General features: G+C 38.0%; 1 protein-coding gene across 3 annotated transcripts; it reads left to right on the top strand.

The window, feature by feature from the left end:
* Positions 1 to 8,955: 8,955 nt before the first annotated feature.
* On the top strand, positions 8,956 to 27,387 carry LOC122671422 (ribosome biogenesis protein BMS1 homolog). Of its 3 annotated transcripts, none has more exons than XM_043868622.1 (18): positions 8,956 to 9,292; positions 9,414 to 9,560; positions 9,722 to 9,812; positions 9,955 to 10,073; positions 10,727 to 10,917; positions 11,074 to 11,284; positions 11,554 to 11,794; positions 12,070 to 12,542; positions 13,499 to 13,592; positions 13,915 to 14,105; positions 14,279 to 14,625; positions 15,650 to 15,746; positions 15,825 to 16,043; positions 19,532 to 19,771; positions 25,321 to 25,530; positions 25,801 to 26,070; positions 26,166 to 26,369; positions 26,935 to 27,387. In XM_043868622.1, exons 1-18 carry the CDS (start codon positions 9,155 to 9,157, stop codon positions 27,100 to 27,102), a joined length of 3,651 nt encoding a protein of 1,216 aa, XP_043724557.1. In that variant the 5' UTR covers positions 8,956 to 9,154; the 3' UTR covers positions 27,103 to 27,387. The 3 variants fall into 3 exon arrangements, with proteins under 3 accessions (XP_043724557.1, XP_043724556.1, XP_043724554.1); XM_043868621.1 differs by having other exon boundaries at positions 13,909 to 14,105; XM_043868619.1 differs by having other exon boundaries at positions 13,906 to 14,105; positions 26,935 to 27,386.
* The last annotated feature ends 123 nt before the right edge of the window (positions 27,388 to 27,510 follow it).

The raw sequence follows: 27,510 nt of genomic DNA, 5'->3' as shown, positions 1-27,510 counted from the left end.
CGAACATTATAGAAATTGTGTTTAGTTTTTGGTGCACGAAGGAAGGTAGGAAGTGCACAAGAAGTAGAGAAGAGAGCAATATGGAGAGGGCTCAAGCTGAAGATTTTGAAGGATGGCCTTGGGAACTCCTTCCCTTTTTGAAAGACATTATATTTGTACCTAAGACTTATTTTGAAAATGTTATGTTTATACAGGAACCTAGACTAGTAGTAGGAGTAGCTAATAATATAGCCAGCCTATGCAGTACCAACTCACTACCAACTGTGTTTCATCGGATCTTTATCACCTCCAGTTGGCTGCCCGGCCCAGTTCCTCAGTTCCTCTAACAAAGGGGGGCCGAAATGACCTCTCTATCCATGCCCAAACACTCTGCCCGGATGGGGTCCACCATCCCCCTATTAGAGGAACTAGGGAACTAGGCCGGTCAGCAAACTGGAGGTGATAATTTTCCATGTTTTATCTACTTTGTAATAGTTTTTTTTTTTTTTGGTTAAGTAAATTATATTAAAAAAATAAAAAAGGAAAAAATTTTAAATATACAAAAAAAAGGCAGCCACTTAGAACCCTTTTAAAATAAGCTTAATGACGGAAATGGAAGACCCCTGACAAAAAGGGGACAGACCCCGCATCACCAAAAGTGCCAAAAACAAGGAAGTTACAATCGATAATAGATACAAAAATCAGCATCCTCCTTAACCAATTTACAAAGATTCTCTGGGAAGTCAACCGATTGGAGAATAGTCTTCATATCACCCGTAGGTAAGAAGGCAATGTAATCTGTTGGTTAATTCACCTCCCTCCACACATGCTTATATTCTACCAAAGAAAGAGAGACACTCAAATGGTGAATTTTGCTTTTTAACCACTGTAATGCTCAATAACCTTTAATCTTTTCATTTAATGTCTCCACAACCAATTTGGATTCTGACCTAATGGACATTTCAAAGAAACCTTTTTCTATGCATAGAGTTATACCCTGGAAGATAACGTCCAACTCCTTAAAAAATGACTGGTCTATCTACACCCATACCTACAAAAGCAATAATTATGAATTTATATGGTGAAAAATTAACTACAACTATCAAGGGAGGGGTAGGGCTGCGTTATGGCACAAATGTGAAACAAGAGGATCGATCTTGTGATCACCTGGGGGCATGCACTCTATTGGCAAGCCACCGATCAACTGATCAAGCTAGCAGTTTGATCAGTTGATCACATCTTACAGTTGGTACCAATGGTCTTATGTGAACATAATATTATTTTATAAAAATCTTACGAAGTCAAAATGTTTTCCAATGGGCCATGTAAAGTATCAATAAGGTGCCACACTATCAGTAGAAATACGAATTTTGAATCCATCGGAATGTGAAGAGAATGAAACATGGTTTACGTACAAATAATATGGATATTGTAATATTAACAAAATTAAATGTTTACCTTTTAAATGTTAAGAATTTTTTTCTTTCCCTTTTTATCTAACAATATATATATATATATAGTATTGGTCATTTGATCCATGTATTGCACAAAAATATTCCAGTTAATGACTTAGAAGCATTTATTCATTAATATTATTAATCTAAAAAAAAAGATGTACAACACTGGAGTGCAGATTCCACCTTCTTCACCCCAAAAAAAAAAAAAGAGTGCAGATTCCAACTTGCATCCTCTCACATTAATGTGGGACCCACACTTAAAGTCTCTCCTGTTATGAGTCTTCTGCCCCATGTGGGCTCATGTAGATGATATCATTCTTTGCACTCTCATTGATGTGGCATGCAAATTCCTTCCTCACACGATAACATGGTCATAGGATAACGTTTGATTGCATCTAATAAAATGTGTAATTACGTATATATAAAAGATTTTCATGCGTTACATTTTCCTAAAAAACACATAGTTGAAAGATAATTAATCATTCAGATCAAATAAAATGTCCCATTATAAACATATGTATGGCATTTGATGAGTTACACTTTTTGTACAATTCATAGTTGAAGAATAATTGATCAATTGATTGGATACCAGATCTAATTATTTATCTATCTATTCATGTATAGAAGGGTTTTAGTGTGAAATACATTTTGCTAGCTAGTAACTAGGTACAAGAGATATTATTTATATATAATCTAAGTAACTGACTTAATTCCTAATAAATTAGTCAATACATCTGTTACCAAGCTTTCAAATGAGAAACACACAAATGATGTATTGGAGCAAACAATGTCTTTGTAGTTAATATTATATTAAGAGCCAAAAAAATGGAGAAAAAGAATATTAATTGTAAGTTGAGTATGTTTTTTTTTTGGGGGGTAAGTAAATTGAGTAATCAATTTGTCTTCACTCATCACCAAGCTCTTTAAAGAAAAAGAAGCAAGGGAGTATAATGGGAATAAGTTTGTATTTATTATAAGACAAAGCTAGGAATCAACAACAATGAATACGAGAGCATGGAAGATGACTAGGACGTCTATTTTGGTTTGTCAAATATTATATAATTGGACAGATAAAGGTTTACAATAATAAATAATTTTTCAAACAACCAAATTCGATTTTATGGCATTCAGTTAATAATAACCATTGGTACCATTTTTAAATAATGTTACATGAAAATATTTTATAATGTAATCAAGTTTGATTAGTGTTAGCTATATTAGGTAATAATCTCTTAATTTATATGAATATGTTACATTTTGTTTTTTGGTTTTTTGAAATCTATGTATTTAAAACTCCGTACCATCTGTTTCAATATGTTTGTTGTTTTTTTATTTTTTTTCGTACAGTTTTTCTCTGTTTAAAACCCATATAGTAAAACTCCAATTTTTTGCCGTTTTGATTTTTGCTAACTATGCTCTTGATCGGATACAGATGCGAATCAGAGTTTCGACTATCAGTTTCCATCATTGACTTGTATAACTTAAACCTTCCTCCCTTGATTTATATGATTTGTATTCAATCCATGTCTCGTAGTATTTTTAGCTATTTTCCTGATACTCTAGAACCTATTCAATTTTTAAGAACCCTCAATGTCATTCGATATTTAATTTTATTTTAGAGAAAATTACATCCCCTCCACTATATTTACCTTAATTAAATTTTCTTCTCCTCGATTTTTTTTAATTACACTTAAACTCCCTCTGGGCCTCTGGCTGACGGTGTTAGTCTAATGTTAGTTTTAGTTTGAAAATATTTGAAATAAAATTACAATGCTACCCTTTTATTCATTTTCAACCTAAAACACTCATAACTATCATTCCTCTTCCACCCCTAGAACCGCCACCGCTGTCGCCGCTGCCGCCTCCTCCACTGCCTCTGTTCTGAGTGTTTACAGTGTTGTTCAAATGAAAATCAATTTAATTGAAGCTTCATCTGCTGGATCGACTACCAATCTAAGAGAAACACTAATCCAACGAAAATCGATGTTGACACAGGAGAAAGAGAACACAACAAACCACAACGAATAAGAAGACTTCGGCCTTCACCCATTCTTCACTAGTTGCAAGGTGGAGGACTCACAGAGCGATCGAGTTTTGAGACTTAGATTTACAAGGAGTCGACGACAGGCCATTGCTGAAGCGAGCAATCCGGCAACTCAGGTAATGCCTTGCTACTCCATCTTCTGTCTCTCTCTCTCTCCCCGTCCTTTCCCTATGCAACTTAGTTTTCGTTTCTCTCTGCCCCGTCCTCTACGAGTGTTCCAAATGTTAGGAACTTGCTTCCTGCGTTTGCGAAACAGACTGCAATATATGGGTTCTGCTTGCACATGCACGAGTCCTGAGTCTCCTGACAAGGTTCTAGATATTTTGAGGGCATCTCTGGCTCTGATATTTCATCTCGAGACTGGAGTTTACGTTTATGGGTATCAATCGATTACACTTCTCTATCTCTCTCTTATTTTGGATGTCTAGTTCTAATTAACCAGCTCGATATATTGGTCAGTCTAGTAGGAAATTATCAAATGATGAAACTAAGAACTTGAATATCTGATTCTGCTCCTTTTTAAGTCTTTGTTGTTTTAGAATTGATAAAGTTAGGTCGTTCCTTTTTCTTTCTTTATTTTATGGAGGTTGTTCTCGGGAAGACTAGTTTCATCGTATAGAAGAGTGGAACATAAGCTTCTTTCTGCATCTTTTGTGTCTCCTGCTGAAATCCCACCAGGCGAGTATGCACTTGAAATTGCCAGTGATATGGTGCCTTACTGATAGTTTCGTTAGCAGAGAATGTTTGTCTGGCCTCATGAGAAAACTATGGTGAAGAAAAATGAAAGAATAAGATTTTGAGGGATAGTTAGGAAAAAATTTTTAGACAGTGATAATAATACTAAGTTTGATCACTTGAAATTTAACCCCAAGCAAAAATCTTAAGCCCAAAACTCTGAAAATGCTTCATATTGTCCACAGTTTAGACAAAACAAATAACTGCAAAATAAAATTGTTGTTTTGCCACTTGTTGCAGCTCTTCTATTTTAGGAGCCTTTGGATAGAAAAGAGAATAGCAGTATTGTAAAGAGTTTGTCTTTCCTCAAAATATATGCATCCTTTTACTTTGATTCTTGTTCAGTCTCCTCATTGTTGCCATCCTGAAGCTCTTGTGTCTGTCATTTTGTTTCACCAAGTTTTATGGTCCTCATTCTTTTAAGAGCACCTACCACATCTGATAATTGATTGACGATGTTAAATATGCATTACAAATATTAGAAATAACATCCGAAATTTTCTGCCCGATTTTTTTGGGTAAACGAATAATTCCCGAATCCAAATCCGAATGTTATTGTGTCTGCTTTTTCGACCGAATTCTTAAATTAACAAAACGAATTGTTCTGAATAATTCTCCATACGAATAGTTCCCGAATCCGAATTAGATAACTATGGTCACAAGTACATCATGAGTTTATTTGGAGCATTTGGGCTTGCGCTCCGTTGGAGCTTTTCTTTCCAATTTTTTTTTGGAAACATACATGAGGTTTCTAACGTCAAGGTAACTACGACAAGGGTGACCTAATTAATGTAGATGGGGTTCAACTAAGAACCACTCTACAGTAGGATTGATGATAGGTTGCAACAGAACATCAAATTTGAAACAAAATCAGTATTAGTTACTTAGTAAATAGGAACCAAACCAGCCAGCAGAAGGTCACCAGGCTTAGGTTGAGTGGAGCAGGGGCTGGGTAGGTCTTGTGTTCCAAATCTCAGCCAGTTCTGATGGCTAAAAAGGGAGATATGAAGGGAATCCCAAAATAGAAGGTTAGGACAGATCTCCCAAATGGAATCTAGAACACCAAACTTGGGATCTAGTGTGGCCTTTGATTTTGGGATTCTGCTCTCCAAACCTCCAAGGAGTATGAGCCTTGGTTGTAGAGATATTAGCACTTGAAGTTTGCTGGAAAATCTGGGCAGAAACTGGAATCGCAGGAGGACTGCAACTCTCTGTTGATGGGAGGCAGTAGCAGCAATTCACGGAGGTGGTTAGTGGCTGATTAGGTCTTCAAGACTGTAGCACAGTGGCGGGTTGGAGTGTGTCAGCAGCAACAACAACTCCAACAGTAGTCTGGATCGAGTTCTGGTCCTTATCAGGTATAGCAACAGCACTTGGTTGGTGACTCAAACAACTATAACAACAGGGAATCGATTGAAGATAGGAGAATAGGATAGCAAAAGGCGGTAGGGGGATGGGCTCTCTCAGCCCTGGGTCTCTCACCCACAACTATCCCAGCTGTTGGACAGGGGTCTTACTCCCATAATCGAGTGCAAGAATGCCTCAAAACTTCGTTCATTAATTCTGTATCAATTAATTACAATAGCTGCCTTTATATAGACTGAGGTTGGGCTACAGAAATAGAAAGTAAAACTTAGCAACTGTTTGGAAAATAGAAACTAATGAAATAGTAACTAATGGAAATAGAAACTAAATGAAATTAGAAACTACTAAAGGCTTTATAACTCAACATTCTAAACATGCAAAGATAACCAAATTAGAAACTACCTAATATAAACTAAACTATGGCAGGATTAGGATAGAATCTTCCTCCACTTGATGGGCCCACAAGATCTTCTAAAAATCAATCCCAAACAAGGTAATTTTTTGCTTTGACACTGTTCACGTGAACAGTGACGTGAAGAGTGTTTTAGTCTTCAACTTGGGTCTTCTAGAAGGATTACCATCAAGGCAATATGGGCTGTGACACTGTTTACCCGAATAGTAATTCCTGACTGTTCTCTTCTTCATGCTTCAATGTACATTACTAATGTTCAAAATTTGAGGTTTGAGGTGCCCAAACACAAAAAAAAACTACTGTAGATCAATGATTGACAATGAAATGACCAAACTACCTGGCCTTCTACATCTTTTGAGTGATATTAATTCTAAGAATACAATTTAAACATCATGTTTTAACATTTTAAACTTTTAATTTAGATCATGGTGTTCATTTAGCATTTTAAATCATGCCAAACATAGTTTAGGATTAGACCAATCAGATCTTCTAGAAGATTTTAATTGGAAGGATATGCTTCACCCATCATCTTTTAGCCTATTTAAACATTTGATTTGGATGATAGTCGTTCATTTAGCATTTTAAATCATGGTAAATAAGATGATACAATTTGATATAAGATCAGCCCAGTACAAGATTCTAAGATTTTAATTGGAATGATATAGTTCAACTGTCATGTTTTAGGATTTATAAACCTTTTCATTGGGATCATGACCCTTTGTATTTAAATCATGGCAAACACAATGATATTGTATGATCTAAGATAAGTCCATCGAAAGCTTCTAAAAGGTTTTGATCAAAAGAATACCATTCAACCTTTTAGAATTTATAAGCCTTTTGATTTTAAGCATAATTTTTTGTTACCATGCAAAAGCATTCGATCATGCAGTAAATATAAATGTTTAAATCATGTGATTAAAGTTCAAACGAATGAGTTCAATGATTGTAACCATTAATTTAGTGAACCTTAGCAGTTGCCATGATTTAAAATGCTGAATAAACCATGCCAATCAAACTCAAAGATTTCAAATGCTAAAATATGAAGGTTGAATACTTGATCTGTTAAACTTAAATTGTTTAGTCATATACTTATAGGGTCACTTTGGTAAAAAATGAATGGATAAACATGGTACAAGATCTCGGCGAGATCTCGCTATTATCTCGGTTTCGATGGATCTCGAGACGAGATCATAGTCGATACCTAAATACTACAATATCTCGGCCGAGATCTCGGTATCTCGCCGAGATCTCGCCAAATATCTCGGTCTCAGTTCATCTCGGTTGAACCAGACCAACTTAAGTCTTATAAAATCCCCCCTTGGAGTCAAAATCTCACCTCTGTTGGTTTGCTGTGAAGGGAAAACTCCTACAAAGTGGAAGTTTTGTGATTTTTTTGGTCAAATCTCAACTCCAACTGAAGATTGAAGCTTCAACATCTCTCTTGGGAGTTGCATTGCATCTCAAGGACACTTTTAGGTAAAAATTCCTTCTAAAAAACCATTGTTTCATAGAAACATGATCTAACCTTGTTTTGTTGACTATGAAATTATTATATGTTATACAATGTCCACCGATGTATTGATTGAGCTTGATTCGACAACAACAACAACATGGTCATTATGATGATCCGGCCCAACACTCGTTTCAGTCTTAGTTTTCAAGGCGTCGCCTAGGCGTCCAGGAGCCTTGGATCGACTTGGGTGCCTTGGTCGCCTAGGCGGGTGCCTTGGACGCCTTGGTTGCCTAATTGGTGTCGTCTTGGATTTGGCCCCTCTCCAACACCTTGGGTCGCCGAGACGCCGTGACAACTATGGTTTCAGTACTAGCTTGTATTTATTTAATCTATGTGACTATGTCTCTTTCCAAGTTTCTAACAATTATGAACAAATAGTCGAACCATCACTATGTATAATAATGAAATATGAATTTGATGCCTAATGCTTAAATGGTTTATGGTTTGATGTATTTTAATTCTTAATGCTTATATAAGTTGTTTTACACCTCTACTTTAATTATATGAGTTCTAAATATTGTGTGGAAGAGCCTAGGGTAGATCTCACGCACGCTGTAGACTACCAACCTAGGGTCCATAGTCAAAGTACCATTTTGGGTTTGAATTTGTAAAAACTAGTGATTCCACTGTGTTTAGAAGGTCTAAAATAGGGTGAATGTCAAGTTTCACGACCTATCTTGGCCATATGGCCACCGAAACCAACCATCTAGTTGAGAAAAAAAAAAAATACAAGATCTCGCCGAGATCTCGGTTTCATGGCCTGGCGAAACCAGTGGTGAAACCGAGATCTAAAACCTTGTGGAGAAAGTTTTTCACACCGTGGTTAAGTTCGGGCTGATATGGACTGCTGGCTTAGAGATTTAGTTTCCTATTTGAGTTGTAATCCTAATTGGGAATCCTAGTTAGACTCAAGTTTCTATTTTAAAGGGGATTTATTCCTAGTAGTTGTCTTAGGTTTTATTATAAATAAGTATCTGGCTGAGCAGAAAATGGACAGAGGTTGAAGAGAAAAAAGTTATGGTTGAAGCTGTGATATGCGGCAATGGTGAGAGGCCCTGGGTGAGAGGATGATGGATTGAGAGAGCTGATCCTATCCCCCCTTGTATATCCCTTTCTTCTTCTTTTCCTTATCCTTTATGTTCTCCTTCATATGTAAACAGAAAATTAGTAATATAAGAAAAGAGTTTCAGTTATTTTATTGTGTTCCTTTTATTGTATTGATCCTGCTGGTTTCCCTGGTTGAGGTCGATTTTGCATTAGCGGGTGCACTATCCTAGGGTCATTATTACTCCCCTACTAGTTGAAGGTCCAAAACTCCTAGTTTGTGACACCCATCCCATGGCAAGGATGGGCTGTGGTGGACCGTGCATCTTATTCATGTTTTGAGCCAAAAGGCCCCAGAGCCAATCATCCCTCACTGGGAAATCAGTGGGGGTGGGGTGCAAGAGCTTCCAATTACCACACTTTTCCCCTTTCTTCTAGCTTGGGAACACAGCCAGAACTCGGCAGAAATTCAACCAACAGGGCACAAAAATCTCAAAAGTTCATTTTCGAATTCTTTTGCTTTCTGAAGTGATTGGTGAATCAGTTATCTATGCTCATCTACAAATATTTTCTAGCTTCAGGTTGGTTTTAGGGTTTAAGCGATAATGGCGGTTGTTTCTGGTAATCAAGACCAGCTTCACAAGGCCCATCGATCTCGTCAAGCAGGTCCATCTGCAAAGAGAAAGAAGAAATCTGATAAGAAGAAGGGCGACGTTTTGGAAGAGAAGAAACACAATCCCAAGGTTCATCTCTTATCCGATATTTATTGTCCTCTTGTTGTTTTCAGTGTTGAGAGGATTAATTCTTGATTCAGCGTTGACTTTTATGACGGTTTTGCATGTTATTACTTCTTTTTTATTATAGGCATTTGCTTTTAATTCAACGGTGAAGGCCAAGCGTTTACAAGCACGAGCCACAGAGAAAGAGCAGCGCAAGCTTCATATTCCTATAGTTGATCGTTCAACTGGAGAACCAGCTCCATTTGTTGTGGTGGTGCATGGACCTCCTAAGGTAGGCACTATTCAGCGAGACGGCAGTTGATCAGTAGCTTTTGAGCAGCCAATTAAGTCTTTCTCAGTTCTAGCAACTAGTAGCTGACAGAAAGTCCACACCTTTAATTTGGTTGTGTATGAATTGTTTCCTGAATAGCCTGCCACATGTGTTTGTCTCAGGTTGGGAAGTCTCTTGTCATAAAATCCCTTGTTAAGCATTACACTAAGCAGAACTTACCAGAGGTTCGAGGCCCAATTACCATTGTTTCAGGTTCTATGCTTAACTAAGAAGTTCCTTTTTTCATGTACTTGATTGTTGAACTGGCCTTTAGATGTGAAGTGAATGTGACGATCTTGCCTAATGATTCTCTCATTCTGCTCCTACTTATAATGCGCATTAATATTTGAATTAGGGAAGCAAAGACGGCTACAATTTGTTGAGTGCCCAGATGATATTAATGGCATGATTGATGCAGCAAAAATCGCTGATCTTGCTCTTCTACTGGTTGATGGCAGTTATGGGTTTGAAATGGTAAGTCTAACTGTGGAGAGATTTACTCAAATTATTGTATTTAAGGGCAAATTTTTTTTGGTTTTATTCTTGTTAAAAATTTCATTGCCAAGTTCTGCTTAAACCTTTTTGAGGCTATGGAATTTCAATGACATTGTCAAAGTTCTCAATGACTGTCCTGTGACCTCTTCCTTCCTGCCTCTGTCCTCCCTTTCTCTCATTCCTTCGAAAGTAATCAAGTTCTGAATCTAATTCTCCGGCAAGCTTTCTCATTTAACCAGTTTTTTAAGTGTCAACCTGCATTATATTCTTCTATTGACTTCAACATCATTCTCTTTGGCATTGTAGTTTGGGATTTTTTAATCCTTGGGTGGTTATATGAAATTTCTTTCAAATTTTATGTGAATTTGTGTGTTCGTTTGGTGTTGCATTTTCAAATTTCTTCCATTTGTGGGTGTGGATGGGGGATTTTTTTGTATTGGTTGGATAATTTAATTAGATTAATACTTAACTGTTTTGTGGTAGTTGTACAGCAGTGGAGCTCTTATTCTTCACTGATGTTCCTGAACAGTATTTTCCATAAACTCGTTTTGTCCAAGAGAAAAAGGTTTATTTACTACCATTATTTGTTCACTCAGATCTCACTGTTGATAAATGACCTTTGTCTTTTTCAGGAAACTTTTGAGTTTCTAAATATTTTGCAAGTCCATGGCTTCCCAAAGATTATGGGAGTTCTTACACATCTTGATAAGTTTAAGGATGTAAAGAAACTGAAAAAGACTAAGCAACGTCTCAAGCATCGGTTCTGGACTGAAATATACGATGGTGCAAAGCTGTTTTATCTATCTGGCCTCATACATGGAAAGTGAGTTCTTTGATGCCCATCAGTTGTAGACTATTGTGTTTTTGTGTTATATGCACATGAATATTAATGAACATGATGGTTTCTCGATCATTTCATGCAACTAGTAACAACATTTGATACTCCTAATGATTTATAATCCTTATACTGAATGAACAGATACCCAAAACGTGAAATTCACAATCTTGCAAGATTTATATCTGTTATGAAATTTCGCCCTTTGTCTTGGAGAACTTCACATCCTTATGTATTGGTAGATCGTTTTGAAGATGTTACTCCTCCAGAAAAATTGCAGATGAACAGAAAATGTGACAGAAATGTGACATTATATGGTTACTTGCGAGGTTGTAATATGAAGCAGGGCACAAAGGTACAGCATTTTGGCCACCCCCTGTGTGTGTGTGTATGGATGGATTAAGTTGCTGCATTTTGGGCCTCTCTCTCTCTCCCTCCCCTTCAATCCCCACTGTTCTGTGTGTTTGTCACTAGGCCGTTCATTGGTCTTGGTTGGGTATGGGTTGGTCTCTAACCTTGCCCCACCTGTTTGAGTTTCTGTATGCTTTCTCCTTCATCCCAAAACTGTACATATGAATATATTTGAGGATGGAAAAAGGAACTGACTTGCATTGTGTAAACTAGGTGCATATTGCTGGCGTAGGAGATTGCAATTTAGCTGGTGTGACAGTCCTACCTGATCCTTGCCCTTTGCCATCTGCTGCCAAAAAGAAGGGACTACGTGATAAGGATAAACTTTTCTATGCACCTATGTCTGGTCTTGGGGATCTTTTGTATGACAAGGATGCTGTCTACATAAACATAAATGACCACCTTGTCCAGTTTTCTAAAGTAGATGACGAGATTGCAGGGACGTCACGAAAAGGTATCCATAGTTTTCATATAAACTGCCTAAAAATTGTGTCTTCAAGTTCCCCTGATAATTCACTAACTCTCGTGGACTGTTTTCTATATGTTTGTTTTCCTCATTGTTGTTGTCATTTCTTTCTTTAATTTTTTTGATTGGTGGATTGATCTGGACAAATTCGGCAATAATGTCGAGTAAAGTAAAGCTTTTGGGATTGTAAAGTGAGATAAAGCCAGAATCTCATCTTGTGGTATCTCCTCCTTGCTAAAATGCTTGTTTTATGATCATTTCAGGAAAAGACCGTGATGTAGGTGAAGTATTGGTGAAGTCACTTCAGAACATGAAATATTCAGTTGATGAAAAATTAGAGAATAGCTTCATTACACTCTTTGGTAGGAAACCTCCTGTTTCAGCAGAAGATAAGGGTGATGCAAAGGCATCTTATTCTGAAGATTGTGTTGAGGATATGGTGCATATGGATGGCCCATTTGCTTCTGAGAAAGCTGAATCAGGGGAAGATGGAACTATTGATACTGACAGTATCTCTGAATCTTCAGAGCAAGATAAATCAGGGGAAAAACATGTAGTTGCTGAAAATGAGGATAATGATTCTGATGAAGAAGATGACGATGAGTGGGAAGGAGATGGAGATAAAGAGCAGCAACCTACACCAAATTGTGATTTTGAAGAAAAAATTGAGTTTCACAATGGAAGGCTGAGGAGAAAAGCTGTCTCAGCTCACGATGTTCATGATGGCGATCTGAAGGTAATATTCGAATATGTCTTCTGGGTTACAATTCCTAATTTCTGTCCCATCCCCCCCCCCCCCCAACCCCCCACCCACACACACAATGAAAAAGAAAAAAGAGCTGTTTGCCTGTGATTTTTGTGTGTTATTAGTTTTGGATTATAATGTTTCTTTTGTGTGATTTGTGGGGTCTGAGGTGAAAAATACCCTTAGAGAGTACTATAAGAACTCTCTCTTTCTCTTAATCACTCTCTTAATTTGTTGTAATATTAATGAATATGTTGTGCACGCATCATGCATGATTTCTGCTACCTAATGATTGGTCATAGAACTATTTCATTATCTCGACTGCAGTGTCGTTTCATAAAAAGCTGTCTTTTGAGCCCTTCATATGATCTGTATTGGCTTAATAGCAGAATGGTAGATAAATCAGTCGAAGATGCTAATGAGTGTTTGGTCTAAATCTCTCCGCTATCCGGTTCATGGTTTGGCATATTGGATCTTCTCATTCCTTTAGAAGCAAGTTACTGAATTTGTTGTGTAACATATCCATATAATTAAAGGAAATGCCATAATTTCTTGGTAAAGGTAACACCACACCTTGCTAATTTTACCTTTTAAAATAGGTTTCATAACATCTAGTTACGTTGTCTTTAAAATCTGGAATTTTGCTGTGTATGCACTGCTGTTAAGAACTCTACTTGCCATTTGCCGATATGGGATTTCCAAACTTAGGCATGTGATTACATTCTTAATGAAACTACATCTGTGCACACCTGAAAAAGAAGTTTGTTAAACTTTTATGTGTATGGTCAATTAATATTTATGATTTTTTAAAGATTATTTATGTTCTAAAAGGTTAATACTGGATGCGATGTATATTTTTCCAATAAAAACAAGGTTTTAACTAAAATTCTAAAGCAGTTTTTTTGTTGTGGCATATAATCATGTTCACACTATTCCCTTAATGATAGGATTCTGATGAGGATGAGGAAGATGATATGGATAGCAAGTCATCTGCTAGTTCAGATTTTGCTGTGGAAGATGAGGAGGACCACCAAACTGAAGGTAGAATTTCACTTCATTAATTAAATGTCAGTACTCTTATATGGGTGTTGGGAAATAGTCAGTCTTTTTTCTCTAACCATTAGTTACAACTTAGTAGCTGCTAATGGATCATATGCTTTTGTAGTTTTGTCAATAGAATCAATTGAACCAGGAATGAGTTAGGACTGGTTATTGCAAATTGTAATGAAGAAAGTTATCCTTATGTTTTGCTTTTTAGGAAATTCTTTCACTTCTAATGTGCATTATATTCATGAATTTCTGTTTGTTCTGAAAATGTCCTTATTTCCTCTTTATTTTCTCATTATCCTTATAGAAGAGGCAGGAAATGCTTCAAAGTGGAGAGAATCTTTGAAAGAAAGAACTGCCATGAGACAGAGTACCAATCTCATGCAACTTGTTTATGGAAAGTCTACATTGGAGTCAGTAACATCTATTCATGAAGAGCAGGCTAGTAGTGAGGATGAAGAAAGCGAGGACGATGACTTCTTCAGGCCAAAAGGAGAGGCTAACAAGGTACTTTCTAAAAGTTACTCATATTGTTCAAATGTCTTCTTTTGTTGCTCTTTTCCTGTTCAGTCTTATGGATGAATTCTTTTTGCCTTCCTAGATCTAGTTTATAAATCGGACTTTGATGGAGCAAAACTTATGTCTTCTGCAATTTTTTCCTGCTCTGATATGAACTACAGAAAAGTGAAGAGTTGGACAGTTACGATGCCAATGGAGAGGACTGCTCCAAATTCACAAATCATGGAAAACTCAAAAACTGGAAAAATGAAGAAATTATTGAAAGTATTCGTGATCGTTTTGTTACTGGTGATTGGTCAAAGGCTGCTCGAAGAGGTCAAGCCTCAGATGATGACAGTGAAGATGATGATGATGATGTCTCTGGTGACTTTGAAGATTTAGAAACAGGAGAGAAGAATGAAAGCCATCAGACAAACAATGTAGGTTCTAGAAGCCAAAATAATGATGATCAAGCAAATGAGGAGAGGAGGCTTAAAAAGCTTGCGCTTCGTGCAAAATTTGATGCTCAATATCCTTTTTCCCTTTGTAGTGTTCTCTTTTATTCTGTATTCTAATTATGTTTTCGAATTTTTATAGATGCAGCCGACCAACCTAGATTCCAGATTAAGATTCAAAGATTAGATCAGCTGCGCTGCTGTCAGTTTTCAAAGTTCTATTGATGCAGCCAACCACCCTAGATTCCAGATTAGGATTCAAAGATTATATCAGCTGCTCTACAGTTCCAGATCTGAACTATTTTCCTGATAAAATAGAGTTTGAAAAGGCTTGCTGATTTGTTGGTTTCAGTAGCCTGTTATTGGGAAAGAAAGAGAGAAAGAAGAGGAGATAGAGGCTGTTCTGGGACTGTGAACAATACCCATGAATAGTAACTGAAGAAAAGGAAGAGAGAGAATAGAGGGATAGGGGAGATAAAAAGGGAAAAGAGAGCCTTTTTGGCTACACATTTGAAACTCAAGCTCTTAATTCTATTTCTTTAACCATCATTATTGGGGGGAGGGAAATTTCTAAGAAAACAAAAGAAAGTTTCCTAAATCTTAAACTCTTAGGTAGCTAGACTAACTTAACTAATAAGGACTCTTTAATACTTAACTAATTAAAATTATTGAAGCCCAAGTCTTCTAGATAACTTGGGCCTCACAAGTCACAACTAACCAAAATAGTACTCTTTAATGATTAAACTATGTCCAACATTCACCAAAAAAAAATGATTAAACTATGTCCAACTGCATTACCTAATGGATCCCACTACTAATTAAATATCTATTTTCGCACATCTCTTTAGGCCTTCACTTTTGGGCCTTAAAATTCTGCCCATTACAAGTACAACACAGATTAAAAATCAGTACTCCATAGTTATTAAAATAGGACCAATTTTTGGACTGGGCCTGCATTATTTGTTGGTGGCAGAAATTGTAAACATTTTTCTGCAGTTTGATCTCATAAGAGCCACCATGGTCTCAGTGTGTGGATTATTTTGTGATTGTAGTTTTAAATCTTCTCTCATAGCTTGTGCAACCTTAACATGAGTCTACATATGAAGTATCGGAGCCACCAGATGAGGAAGCTGATGAAAAGAGTGGTTCTAAGCTCCACGGAAGTGAAGCAAATGATGGTGGATACTTTGACAAAGTATATTGGCTACTTTGTTTTAACCTTGCATTTTTCTTGAGTTCGAGATGCTTATGAGCTCAGTGATGGATTTTGCAGTTGAAGGAAGAGGCTGAACTCCGGAAACAGATCAATATAGCCGAACTCAATGATCTTGATGAGGCCGCTCGATTAGAGATAGAGGGTTTCAGAACTGGAACTTACTTGAGGTTGGAGGTCCACAATGTCCCTTTTGAGATGGTTGAGCATTTTGACCCCTGTCATCCTATTCTGGTTGGAGGCATTGGTCTTGGGGAGGAAAATGTCGGATACATGCAGGTTTGTTTGTGCTAATTGTATGGAAAAAAATTCACATCAGAAATGATAAAATTGAATGTGCTATTTGCACATGCATGGGTGAAAGTTGGTGGTGTAAAATGCGAACTTACTGGAGTAATTATAAAGATAGAAAATGACTTCTAAAACTTCTTGATTATTTAGTTTTTTTTTTTTTTAAAAATACTTAAAGAATTACAATCTGGCTGCAACTAACACTGTTTTCCTTATTTCTAAAGAAACAACAGGTGTGTTCAGTGTTTTAGATCTCACAGACCAGTCAGCCATTGATATCCCCAACATTGTAGGCCTTAGACCGTAGCAATCTTGAATTCTGATGCAGTTGCATTAGACTGGTTGGATCAATGTAGGCTTGAATTCTGTCCACATGGTGCTGGTGGCAGCAGTCCCATGGACTGAAAACAAGCTTTGGGTAGTTATGTTATAGGTTTGGCCTTTTATTTTCTTTAGTTTCATTATAAAGGGTGTGATGCAGATTCATCACTGAAATGAGCTTATTTTATTAGGAATAAGTCTAGGGTTGAGTTATATACATGTTGGACCTTTGATCCCATGGGTTTTCTATGTAATAGGGCACTTTTATGGGCCTAAAATATGGGTAATTAGGTTGCATACGGGTTTAGATGTTTTAGTCCTATACTTGATTTTATTTTCATGTTTTTTAATGTTCTAAATTGAACCGGTCCAAAGCTGGTTTGAACCAATGGTTCAATTTAAGTGATTTTATTAGTTTTCTTTTAAGTATTTAAGTTGGGCTGGATTAGGACTCTATTTTGAGTCTATTTTAGTTTCCTAGTCAATTTAAGTTCCTATAGGTTAAGGATTGGGTTAAGCTTTTCCTTTTTAGTATATGAGTCTAATTTTGAGTCTTTTATATACGGTTGTAAGGGGCATAGTTGTCATGGCGTCCTGGCGTTGGAGAAATGGCCATATCGACCTACGCCATGGCGTCTGTTTCCCTAAATCTCCTATTTTAGCTTTGCTCTCACCATTCGGTTGCCAGCAGAATTTTGGGGCTATTTCTCGTAGGTCTGGGCGATTCATCCTTCCAAACCTTTGGCTCAGCCCCTTTCAACATTGAGGCTCCATCGCACGTCAGACCTGCACCTCCATTACTACCATCAGATTTGGTTTAGTTCCATCGATCTCTTGGTTGCAAGTTCTTTCAATTAGATTTTTGGTGCCCTTGAGAGAACAGGTTTTGGTGATTCTTGCCTGAAGCTTCGTATCAATTGTGTTCTTACGAGGAAGGCCCACCTTCGAAATAACTTCCATTCTGCCACTGGGTTATGGTTCCTTCTTTAGCTGAGGAGTCGTGAGGTTGAAGAAAACTGAATTCCTTTGTTTTTTGTTTGTCTATTTCTTATCTATTAAACCCATTTTCCTTAGTTCCCAACATTACCCTTTTCTTTTACTTTTATTCCCACCATCTATTATTTTCCATTTTGTTCCAAGTATACCCTTTACCCATCAAACGTGCTATCCTACTTCTTCGTTTATTTTCTTTATTAAATTGATTTCTATTAATTACAGTTCTGCCACTCCTTCTTTACGACTTCAGATTAATTTCAATTCTGCCATTGCTCTTTTAAATCTTGATTTATCTACTAGTTTGCCATTCAACTTTGCCATTCAACTTTGGATTTAATTACAATTCTGCCATGGTCGACATGATCGCCATGGCAATGCCATGGCGGGCAACGTATCGATATATCGATCAAACACCCCTCCACCGACTTGGATTGCCGTGACAACTATGGTAAGGGGGCAAACCTTGAACTCAAATTTGATTAATAAAATTAGCTTTTGCTTGCTGCCATTGCTGCTGCTGTTTTGCTCTATTGAGTGTTGCCTTGTGAGTAATATCAAGGTGAAAGGATTGGTGGATCTCTAGTTGACTCCTTGCGTCTTGTAGACAAGAAGGATCTGTTTTAAGGGATTGGTGGATCTCCAATCGACTCCTTGCATCTTGTAGATCGGGAGGACCTGCTTCTAGTCTTCAAGCTACTGCCATTGAAGACCTGCCTTACCAAGTAAGTTGTTATTGTTATTAGTCATCCCCTTCTTCTCCTAATCCTCTAAACCCAACCCCATCGATCCCCATTTTCAATACTCAATCCTTACTACCTTCCTCATCCACCATTAATACCATAGATCCATTGGAACCCTAAAACCTGCAACTATTTTGCTTCCCTTCTAGAAGGTCACATACAAGGTGATTTTCGAGAGAATTCTACCCAGCCCAATCTAATCGTTAGAACCTGCTAAATTTGATCGAATCTTCCTCAAACCCTAAGAGAGACTTGATTCAAATTTCAGCACCATCCACTCAGCCGATTGTCTGAAACTACACTTTTACCCCTCTCTCCTACTTCTACTAAGAAACCTCCATAATTCCATATCTAACCATTTGATTTAGCTGTAAATTTCAGCATGTATTCCTCTCCACCCTACCCACACTTGACCTAAATATTCGGCCCATTCAACCACCTGGATTCCTGTTATTATAACCCTAGATTCTCTCATCTTTCCCCTTTCAAAACCCTAATCCTAGTTGCTGCCCAAATCCATCTATCCTACTTCTACTCATCCCAAAGCCAAAAACATAGTTCATTAGACTCCCCTACACCTGCCTAGCTTTACCATATAAGATACATCTTCATTGACCTAATCCTAACCCTAAATTTGACCTAAAACCTCAATTCTGCCCCCATCGAACCAGCAGCTCAACAGGTCCTGGTTGTCTGGCTCCTAGTAGGTCTCCTACCTATCTAGGACTACATTAGGGTGTGTCCATAAAATGAGGGTGAAGTTAGTACAGGGGTTTAGTCGAAACTGTGAGCAGTAGCTGCCACCTTGAACCAAGCTTCTTGAAACTATTCTTAAGAGGGAAGTACTAGACATGAATGACAGTTTACACAAGTTATGGGGATGATGCCTAATTGAAATATTTGAACACAATAAGCAAGAATTGGTAGCTTCCCCGCCTTGGACTGAGCTTCCTGCCGTTATTTGTGAAGTTGAAATGTCAGATGTGCGTGTTGAGGTAATACAAGTTCTAGAAAATAAGGGAGATAATACCAGAGTGAAATGGAATGGAAGCAAGATGTGAGAAGCGTCTACATTGAACAAAATAAAGATTTAGAATATAAGAGGTGCGAGAAGCAAAAGTGGTACCTTCCACCCTGTACCACGCTTCCTTGCAGCCATGCTTAAAGTGAAGTATTAGATGCTGGTCCCATTTTGAAGTGTACAGTAATGTAGGTTTCCTTTTTTTGGGGGGGGGGGGGAGGGGGTTAGTTGCGGAGAAAGAGAGAGGTTTAATATGAAATGAAACATGTATATTATGCATGGGGGGTACTGCTATTGGGGAAGTTGGCGGGAGAGAGGTTTAATGTGAAATGAAACAGGTATATTACGCGTTGCATTGGTTATTGTACTAAGGCGGTTTTTGTGTTCTCTGCTTTCAGGTTAGGCTAAAGCGGCATAGATGGCACAGGAAGGTATTGAAGACTAGAGACCCAATCATTGTCTCAATTGGTTGGAGGCGTTTCCAGACTGTACCAGTTTATGCCATTGAGGACCGGAATGGACGACATCGTATGCTCAAGTATACTCCCGAACACATGCACTGCCTCGCAATGTTTTGGGGCCCTCTTGCACCTCCCAACACTGGAGTGGTTGCTGTCCAGAATGTGTCAAACAATCAGGTATTATGTTTTCCTCAGTTTTGCTGTTGTTCGAGTTATCTACTTTTCATCGGCATTCTAATACCCCCGAGATTTGAGCACTTGTATATAATTTCTCCTAGTGCAAGAATAGGATTGATTACTGTCAGCAAAGAAAAGAAAACACCCATTTTCTTTTATCAATCATATAATAAGAATAAGCAAGTGTACTTAGCTTAGCTTAGCTTAAGCTTAGATTAAGCTAAGCTTAGATTGAAGAACTAAGTGTTGTTTTCCAGCTTCGGCGAAACTCTTCTTCGCTGTAACAGGGTCCCACACTCAACAATCCTTTAAAAGGTCAGCCTGGCTATCTGAAGGGTTCCTCTCGCGAAAGCTCAATAAAGAAGCAGACCAATTAGCAAAAGAGGCCAGGCTGCCTCAGGCAGACCCTGAGAAGGTTATGGTCGAAGCTGGAATACGGCTGGACGAACTGAAACCTTAGAAAGTATTGTCATTGGTATTGGCATTAATTTGTTTATTATGATTTTGAGTTTGTAACAAATATAGTTACAATCTTATGAATAAACATACTTTTCTATTTCATTCACAGAAGTTTTTTGGTTTACTTATCTTTTTTTTTTTGAAGACTTCCTCAAGGTCTTCATGGTACTTGGGGTGGGGGGGGGGTTAAGATTTTCCATCAAATTCTCTGGCCAATAACTACTGTTTGTTTCTTTGCGTCTTGAAATTCCTAGGGATCTAAAATTATTTTAGACTAGTGTTCTATTTTCTGAGGCCTTGTTTCCTCGTTTTTAGTAGCCTCAAATGTTTAGTCAGGGCTTCCCCATTTTTATTAGCCTTGAAATAGGAAATGCTTTGATATAGATTTATTACTCGTTTGGGAATTAAGTTTGTCTTTACTCTTCTGCTTCTGGTTATTAATTGAGATGCTTGATCATTGAACTGCTGACGAAGAAAGGAGACATGTTAATTTTCATTAATTTTTGGAGGCTTGTTGAGAGATACAATTCCTTCTGTATTTATTGCAGCGCATGTATTAGCCTTAATGAGGTGCCTGTGAATTGGGTGTATTTACACTGCAAATTTGGGCTGCATCCTTTGTTGTTGAGGAGAATGATGACTAAGGAATATTTTTGCAGCCATGTGCTGCACTGGTTCTGTTGGTAGACACACCTAAGCAAGTGTTGAGGTCAACCTATGGTTCACCTTTTAACATGGAGGTTATTTCAACCTGTGCATTTTGAATTTATAAAAAAGTGGAAGCATTTCCCTAATGCTTGTTAGTTGTTAGTTTCCTGTTTGAGCTCACATATACTTCAAGGATGGCATAAGTTCCACCTGCAAAAGGTTATTAAGAAAGTTGTGAGAGTTGTGAGACACCCTTTCAAAAATATTTCATGATACCTGATGCAATCTGAAAATCCAGATTAAGGATCTCAGATGCAAGTAGGCCCAATAATCAAATCTGAGATAAAGGAAGCAACTGTGTTGTCAAGGGAAGAAATAAGATTGATGGAAGGGGAGGGATGAGAGATGAGATCGGTCTTCTTGGGAGAAAGAAGAAAGAAGAAGAGAAACAAAAGAGAAGAGAAGATTTCAGATTTGGGACATCAATCCAGTAAGCACTGCTCAACAGCACCAAAACTCTGTAAAAAAAACTCATTCTTTATTCAAATCATCTCTAATTGATGGGGGATGTATTACATATATATAGACCTTCTAAAATTCCTACTTTGACTCATAAAAGGATTCCTAATCAATCTAATACACTTAATAAAGTAAATAAACTCAAAACAGAATTCTATCTATCTATTAAGTATCCTAATCAAACTCAAAACACTCAATATAACTACTAATCCCGTGTACTAACACTATCCCCACTTTATAGGCTTATAAATTAGGTCCATTTACATCAATAAACTCAAAAATAAGAAGCCTAAGGTCTATAGAACCCAACCATGGGCCCAAATAAAGTCTTTGAAGGCCAGTTGACCCAATTGGACAGTCTTAACTGCATCAATACCCCTTATTTCTTTTTGAGAACAGAAATACTCTTATTTATTTCATTATCTCCTCTCATTAATCGACTAAACTTATTGGTACAGATTAGAGAAGAGAGTACAATTGCCTTCATTGATGTGGATCAAGAGAGTTTCTAGCACAAGTATTCTCGCCGGAACAAGCTCAAATCCTAGTCTAATGGGTTAAATGACTAGCCTAATGGGTTATAGGTTAGTGTCATTGTTAGTTGTGAAAGACCTTGAAAATGTATGGTCCATTAAGTATCTTGAAAAGAGTCCCAATGTAAGTCCTGGGAAATGTACAGGCCATTAAGTCTAGGATGAAGTTCCAATGCGGGTCTAAAAACCTCCCAACCTCTCTATAATAAGAGCTGAGTGTAAGCATTTTGAAGAAGTTAAAAAAAGTTAAATGGAATTTCTGGTTTTATGCCAATAGCTGTGAGATGCTAGTCAGGTTCTGGGTGGTAGGCCTTCATATCTTTCTTTTTCTTCGCCCATTTGTAAAAAAAAAAAGGGGTTAGAAAATTATTTTAGTTTGTCCCTATATGCGATTCTGTTTCGAAATGATATCTCACTGGTTTTACTGGTTCAAGATTGAGTCTCCATTATTTGGTGTTAGAGCTATGGCTAAACCCTGTTCAAGGAATTCTGACCCAACAAATATTTTCAATCAGACCATTGACATGATTAGGCAGTTATTAGATTGCATGACTGCTATCAAATATAGGTTTGAAGCCAAATATGGGCACTTTGCTAAGTTCTGCCCTCAATGCCCAGAGAATGCTATCGTGGTTGCCGTTGACGCCAATACGGAGACTGAGTTATATGATGAACTTCCTCCTGAGGAGGTTGAAAAACAACCTGCTGATGATGAGGACAGTACAGTGGCACAAGGCAGTCACTTTTTATGTTTGGCTCCATCAACAGAGAATACTGAGGAAGACAGTGATGGGGAATCTAAGGCGGCTGCTTCTACAATGGAAGCTGAAGTGGATGGTGAAGAAGTCGACGATACTGTTACGGGAGACCACCTGGGTACATGCTTTACTCTTGATGATGATTGTGACATTGCACAAATTGAGTTTGTCATTCCACCCGAATACTTTGAAGAGAAAGTTCCTAGGGTTGAAGATTTTATTCCTAACGCCTCTACATCATCAGAGTATTGTTTGGAACAGGTCAAAGCTGCTACTCACATGCTGTTATCCCGTCGTCACTACAAAACTCGTGGATGAGTTTTTTTAAAGTCGGTGAGAGCTGATCTAGATCAAGAGAGGTTCCACCACAAGTATTCATGCCGGAACAAGCCCAATTTTAGTCTAATTGGTTAAAGTAGTAGCCTAATGGGTTATGGGCTTGAAATTTTCATGTTTTCTATTGTAATGGTCCTATTTTAACAGCTCATATATGAGGGATAAGTGGGCCATACGAATTTAATTAGTTAGTTGTATCTAGTCCTTTGAACTTGTGAAGTATTGGGGATGTCAATAGGTTAGTTTCATTGTTAGTTGTGAAAGGCCTTGAAAATGTAAGGTTCATTAAATATCTTGAAAGGAGTCCCAATGTAAGTTCTGGGAAATGTACAGGCCATTAAGTTTAGGAGGAAGTTCCAATGAGAGTCTAGAACCCTCCCAACCTATATAAAAAGAGCTGATTGCAAGTGTTTTGAAGAAGTTAAAGAAGTTGCAATGAAATTTCTGGTTCTATGCTAATAGCTGTGATATGTAGCATAGTTGTCAAGGTTTCCAGGCGCCTTGGGTTGCCTAGACATCGTGACAACTATGATATGCAGTGGAGCCTAGTGAGATGCTTGGTTGCTTGGTAAGATGTCTTGTTTTGGACTGGTGAGGTGCTAGTCGAGTTGTAGTTGGGAGGTCTAGTTTGTATCCTTCTTTGTTCTCTCATATATTAAAAAAAGTGTGAGATAATTATGTTCTCATTGTGATCAAGTGGTCACGGGTTCGAGTCTGGAAACAGCATCTCTGCGAAAGCAGGGGTAAGGCTGCATACATTATGACCCTTCCCAGACCCCGCAGGGGCGGGAGCCTTGTGCACTGGGTATGCCTTTTTTATTAATGGATTGTCCCTATATTCGATCCTGTCATGAATGATATTTTGCTAGTTTTATTTGTTTGAGATTGATTCTGCATTATTCATCAAAGACAGCCACAACCAAAACAAAGAGACAAAGCAAGCAACCCTACAAAGGTCCCAAACAGAAACAACAAAAAAATTACAACAGATAATCCCTTACCTCATACCTTCTTGGCCTAACCACTCCTTGCTTAGCTAGAAGATCTGTCAACTCATTCGCTGACCTTGACTTCCATTGGAACCAGCGGTTCATTTATGAAGCCCAATGCTCTATTTTCCTTATGATATTGGCAAACCTTCAAGATTGGTCTTCTGAGACTTAATTTGAGCAATAGCCATTGTAGAGTTCCTCTAAACCAATAAATCTGAAAATCCCTCCCTTATGGACATTTCAACCTGTGTAAGAAAAGCAACCAAGCAAGCATTGAGTCTCTTCTCCAATTGGGCCCAAAAACACCCTAGCAATATCATCCGAACTGCACCTATACCTCTTCCCACCTTGAAAGCCCCAGGTTCCTACCCATCAAAGTGGAGTTTTACCATACCAACTGGGTGAGGAGTCACAAAGACTGCTGTATCTTTCTCAATAGGTAGTCTCACCCTCACCAACTCTTATGACAAGCATACAACCTGAATATCTGAGGACTATTCAATCAGTGGACACAATGTCCGAACCGTGAACATCATTATGCATGAGATTTCATCAATAAATTTGAAATGCGTGTTATGGATTGGAGCCCATGAATTGATTCATATTATCTCCAAGATCTCATGGTCAAGGTTTGTCCAGATTGAGAATTGTGATTGATTTTTATTCCATTCATATTATTTCCAAGATCTCATGGTCAATATGATAGTTTATTGTAGAATTAGATGGTTGAGATCATAAAACTAGGTAAAAAATTAATGTCATTTAATTATATCCAAGGAAGAACGATTGATCATTGATCAAGTGGTGGCTCCAAAACCTTGTACACATATCAATGGTTATGTTACTTTTATCAGAGATACGAGTCAATGAATCCTGCTATTGATCAAGTTTGAGGGACTTGATTTCCACCTATTTTTGGTGAAATTACCATTACAGATGATCCTCCTACATCTCCTTTGAAGGTTTGCTTCTTTCATTGTCCAGACATTTTTGTGATCAATATTGCCTGAAGTGATCCTTGGACCATATATTCCATTTTCCATATGGCGTCCTCAATGCTATTGACCTTCTTCCTTGTTGTTTATATACTTTTCTCGGGGCCTAGCACTTTGATCTTCCATCATGTTAATCGGCCATACCTTCACATAGGAGATTATATATGTCTAGATACTGTGTTAGTTTGAATTAGGATAGTTTAGGAATACTATTTATTTGGAGTAAATCTGAGTGGCCTGATAAACTTTGTTTCCATTTCTACTTTGTGTGAGTTTTAGTTGCTAAATGTCTTTCATTTGGTTTGGCAGGCATCATTTAGGATTACAGCAACTGCAGTCGTTCTAGAGTTCAACCATGCAACACGGATAGCGAAGAAAATTAAGCTTGTTGGCAACCCCTGCAAGATCTTCAAAAAGACAGCACTTATCAGGGACATGTTCACATCAGATCTTGAAGTGGCAAGGTTTGAAGGTGCAGCTATCAGAACTGTGAGTGGGATACGAGGGCAGGTTAAGAAGGTAATGTATGCAGTATGATAAAACTGTTATTCTATGTTTGTGTTTCATGGTTGATGTGTACAATCTAGGTATTTATGTTTCGGTATTTTTGTTGTGATAATTGGTTGTACGGGCATCTTAAAGTTGATCAAAATTTCCTTTCAAAATAAATGTTCTGACAAACCCTTCACAATGTATTGCCATTGGCACTGGCTGATAAAGAGCATGTCAATTTACAGTCTTCATAGTGGGTTAGTTCTGCTTGATTGTTAATTGAATTTTCATTGGCAGGCTGCAAAAGAAGAGATTGGCAACAAACCAAAAAAGAAGGGAGGGCAACCTAGAGAAGGGATTGCAAGATGCACATTTGAAGACAGAATTCTGATGAGTGATATTGTTTTCTTGCGTGCATGGACTCAAGTTGAGGTTCCCCGCTTCTTCAACCCATTAACAAATGCTCTGCAGTCTCGCGATCAGGTCTGGAGTGGCATGAAAACAGTTGCTGAGCTAAGGAAAGAACAAAATCTTCCTGTTCCTGTCAACAAGGACTCATTGTACAAGGTGAACATTTAATGTTAGGCGCAGATTTGGTTGCCCTTTCAATTTATCCTTTCTCTACACTGTTTCTGATATTCCAGTTTCTCCTTGATGAACAGCCGATTGAACGCAAGCAAAGGAAGTTCAATCCATTGGTGATCCCAAAGTCTCTTCAAGCGGCTCTCCCATTTGCTTCAAAGCCTAAGGACAGGTCTAGTAGGAAGCGGCCACTTCTTGAAAGCCGACGGGCTGTGGTTATGGAACCACACGAGCGCAAAGTACATGCTCTTGTCCAACACCTTCAGCTGATAAGAAATGAAAAGGTACATGCTTCTGAACCCAGTCCAACCTCACTCTGCATGGCTGTGAGCTGCAGTTTTACGAAGTGTCTTAGACAGGTGCATGGGATGGGCCACCAACCTCCTCACCATGGCCTTCTCTTCATGGATATAAACCAAAATCCAGCTTCTAGGTGGGGGCATGGGATGGACTTCACTCCGTGTCGGCGAGCTTTCTAAGTTAGATCCTTGGTGATTAAGATGTCTTTGTAGTTATTTGATGATCTGGGCTTGGGAATTGTCTGTATGACTGTATGAGTGGTTGCCCACCAATTGAATTGTTTAGATTGATTATTTGGTGTGTACTGTGTTGTATGTCCTGCCATTCAGTTTCAAGTATCTTATTTGCTTTTTTTGTTATTTTGCCTGCTAAGCCTTCTTTTTTAGCCACTGGTTGGTCCCACCGTTCTCCCTCTTGTGTTTCCTTTGTACCTCTCTGGAAAATGCTATTTATTGACTGATGTTGTAAATATTTTACAATTACAGATGGCTGTTTATATTTCAAGTTCAAAGTTCCTGTCTGAGTTTGTCAATTTATGCCTTTATGTAGATGAAAAAGCGAAAGCTGAAGGAAGACGAAAAGAGGAAAGCACATGAAGCAGAGAAGGCGAAAAATGAGGAGCTGTCTAGGAAGCGGCAAAGAGAAGAACGGCGAGGAAGGTATCGGGAGGAAGAAAAACAGAAGAAGAGGAGAGCTGGGAGAAATGCTGAAATCTGATGTGATTCAAACCCCGGCAGTCAATGAAACATTTTGTGGCAGCAGAGAATCCCTACATTTGCCAGTTTTCCTTTCCAGGGGTAAATCAAGGTTTCATTTTCTCTCAGGTTACCTCACATTCGGCCCGTGGAGGAGCAACAACACTCAAGTTCATCGTCAGTAATTAGTAAGTGTTGAGTTAGATTAGTTGATGTTGGTTGATGCAGCAAAGCTGCCTATATGCCCTCAGGGTGATTTTTTATGTTGCCAGCCAATGTTTGCCCTGAGACATCAATCAGGGCATTCATGTTGATATCCAGAGAAAATATTTATTCTGAAGATTGGTTCCCGGGGAACACCAAAACCTGAGAGGATTCACAATGAGGCAGCTATGTGTATTAATAATAGTTGAGGCTTTTCCTGTATTGT

This window comes from Telopea speciosissima, chromosome 8, assembly GCF_018873765.1.
Source record: "Telopea speciosissima isolate NSW1024214 ecotype Mountain lineage chromosome 8, Tspe_v1, whole genome shotgun sequence".
NCBI lineage: Eukaryota > Viridiplantae > Streptophyta > Magnoliopsida > Proteales > Proteaceae > Telopea > Telopea speciosissima.
Note: the sequence above shows the minus strand (reverse complement) of the source record. Positions and strands in the feature narration are given on the sequence as shown.

Coding starts and splice junctions, on each gene's coding strand:
- LOC122671422 (XM_043868619.1), top strand. CDS start 9,155: ATGGCGGTTGTTTCTGGTAATCAAGACCAGCTTCACAAGGCCCATCGA. Junction 14,106..14,278: donor CAAAAGGAGAGGCTAACAAG/GTACTTTCTAAA, acceptor TATGAACTACAG/AAAAGTGAAGAGTTGGACAG. Junction 26,071..26,165: donor ACAAGGACTCATTGTACAAG/GTGAACATTTAA, acceptor CTTGATGAACAG/CCGATTGAACGCAAGCAAAG.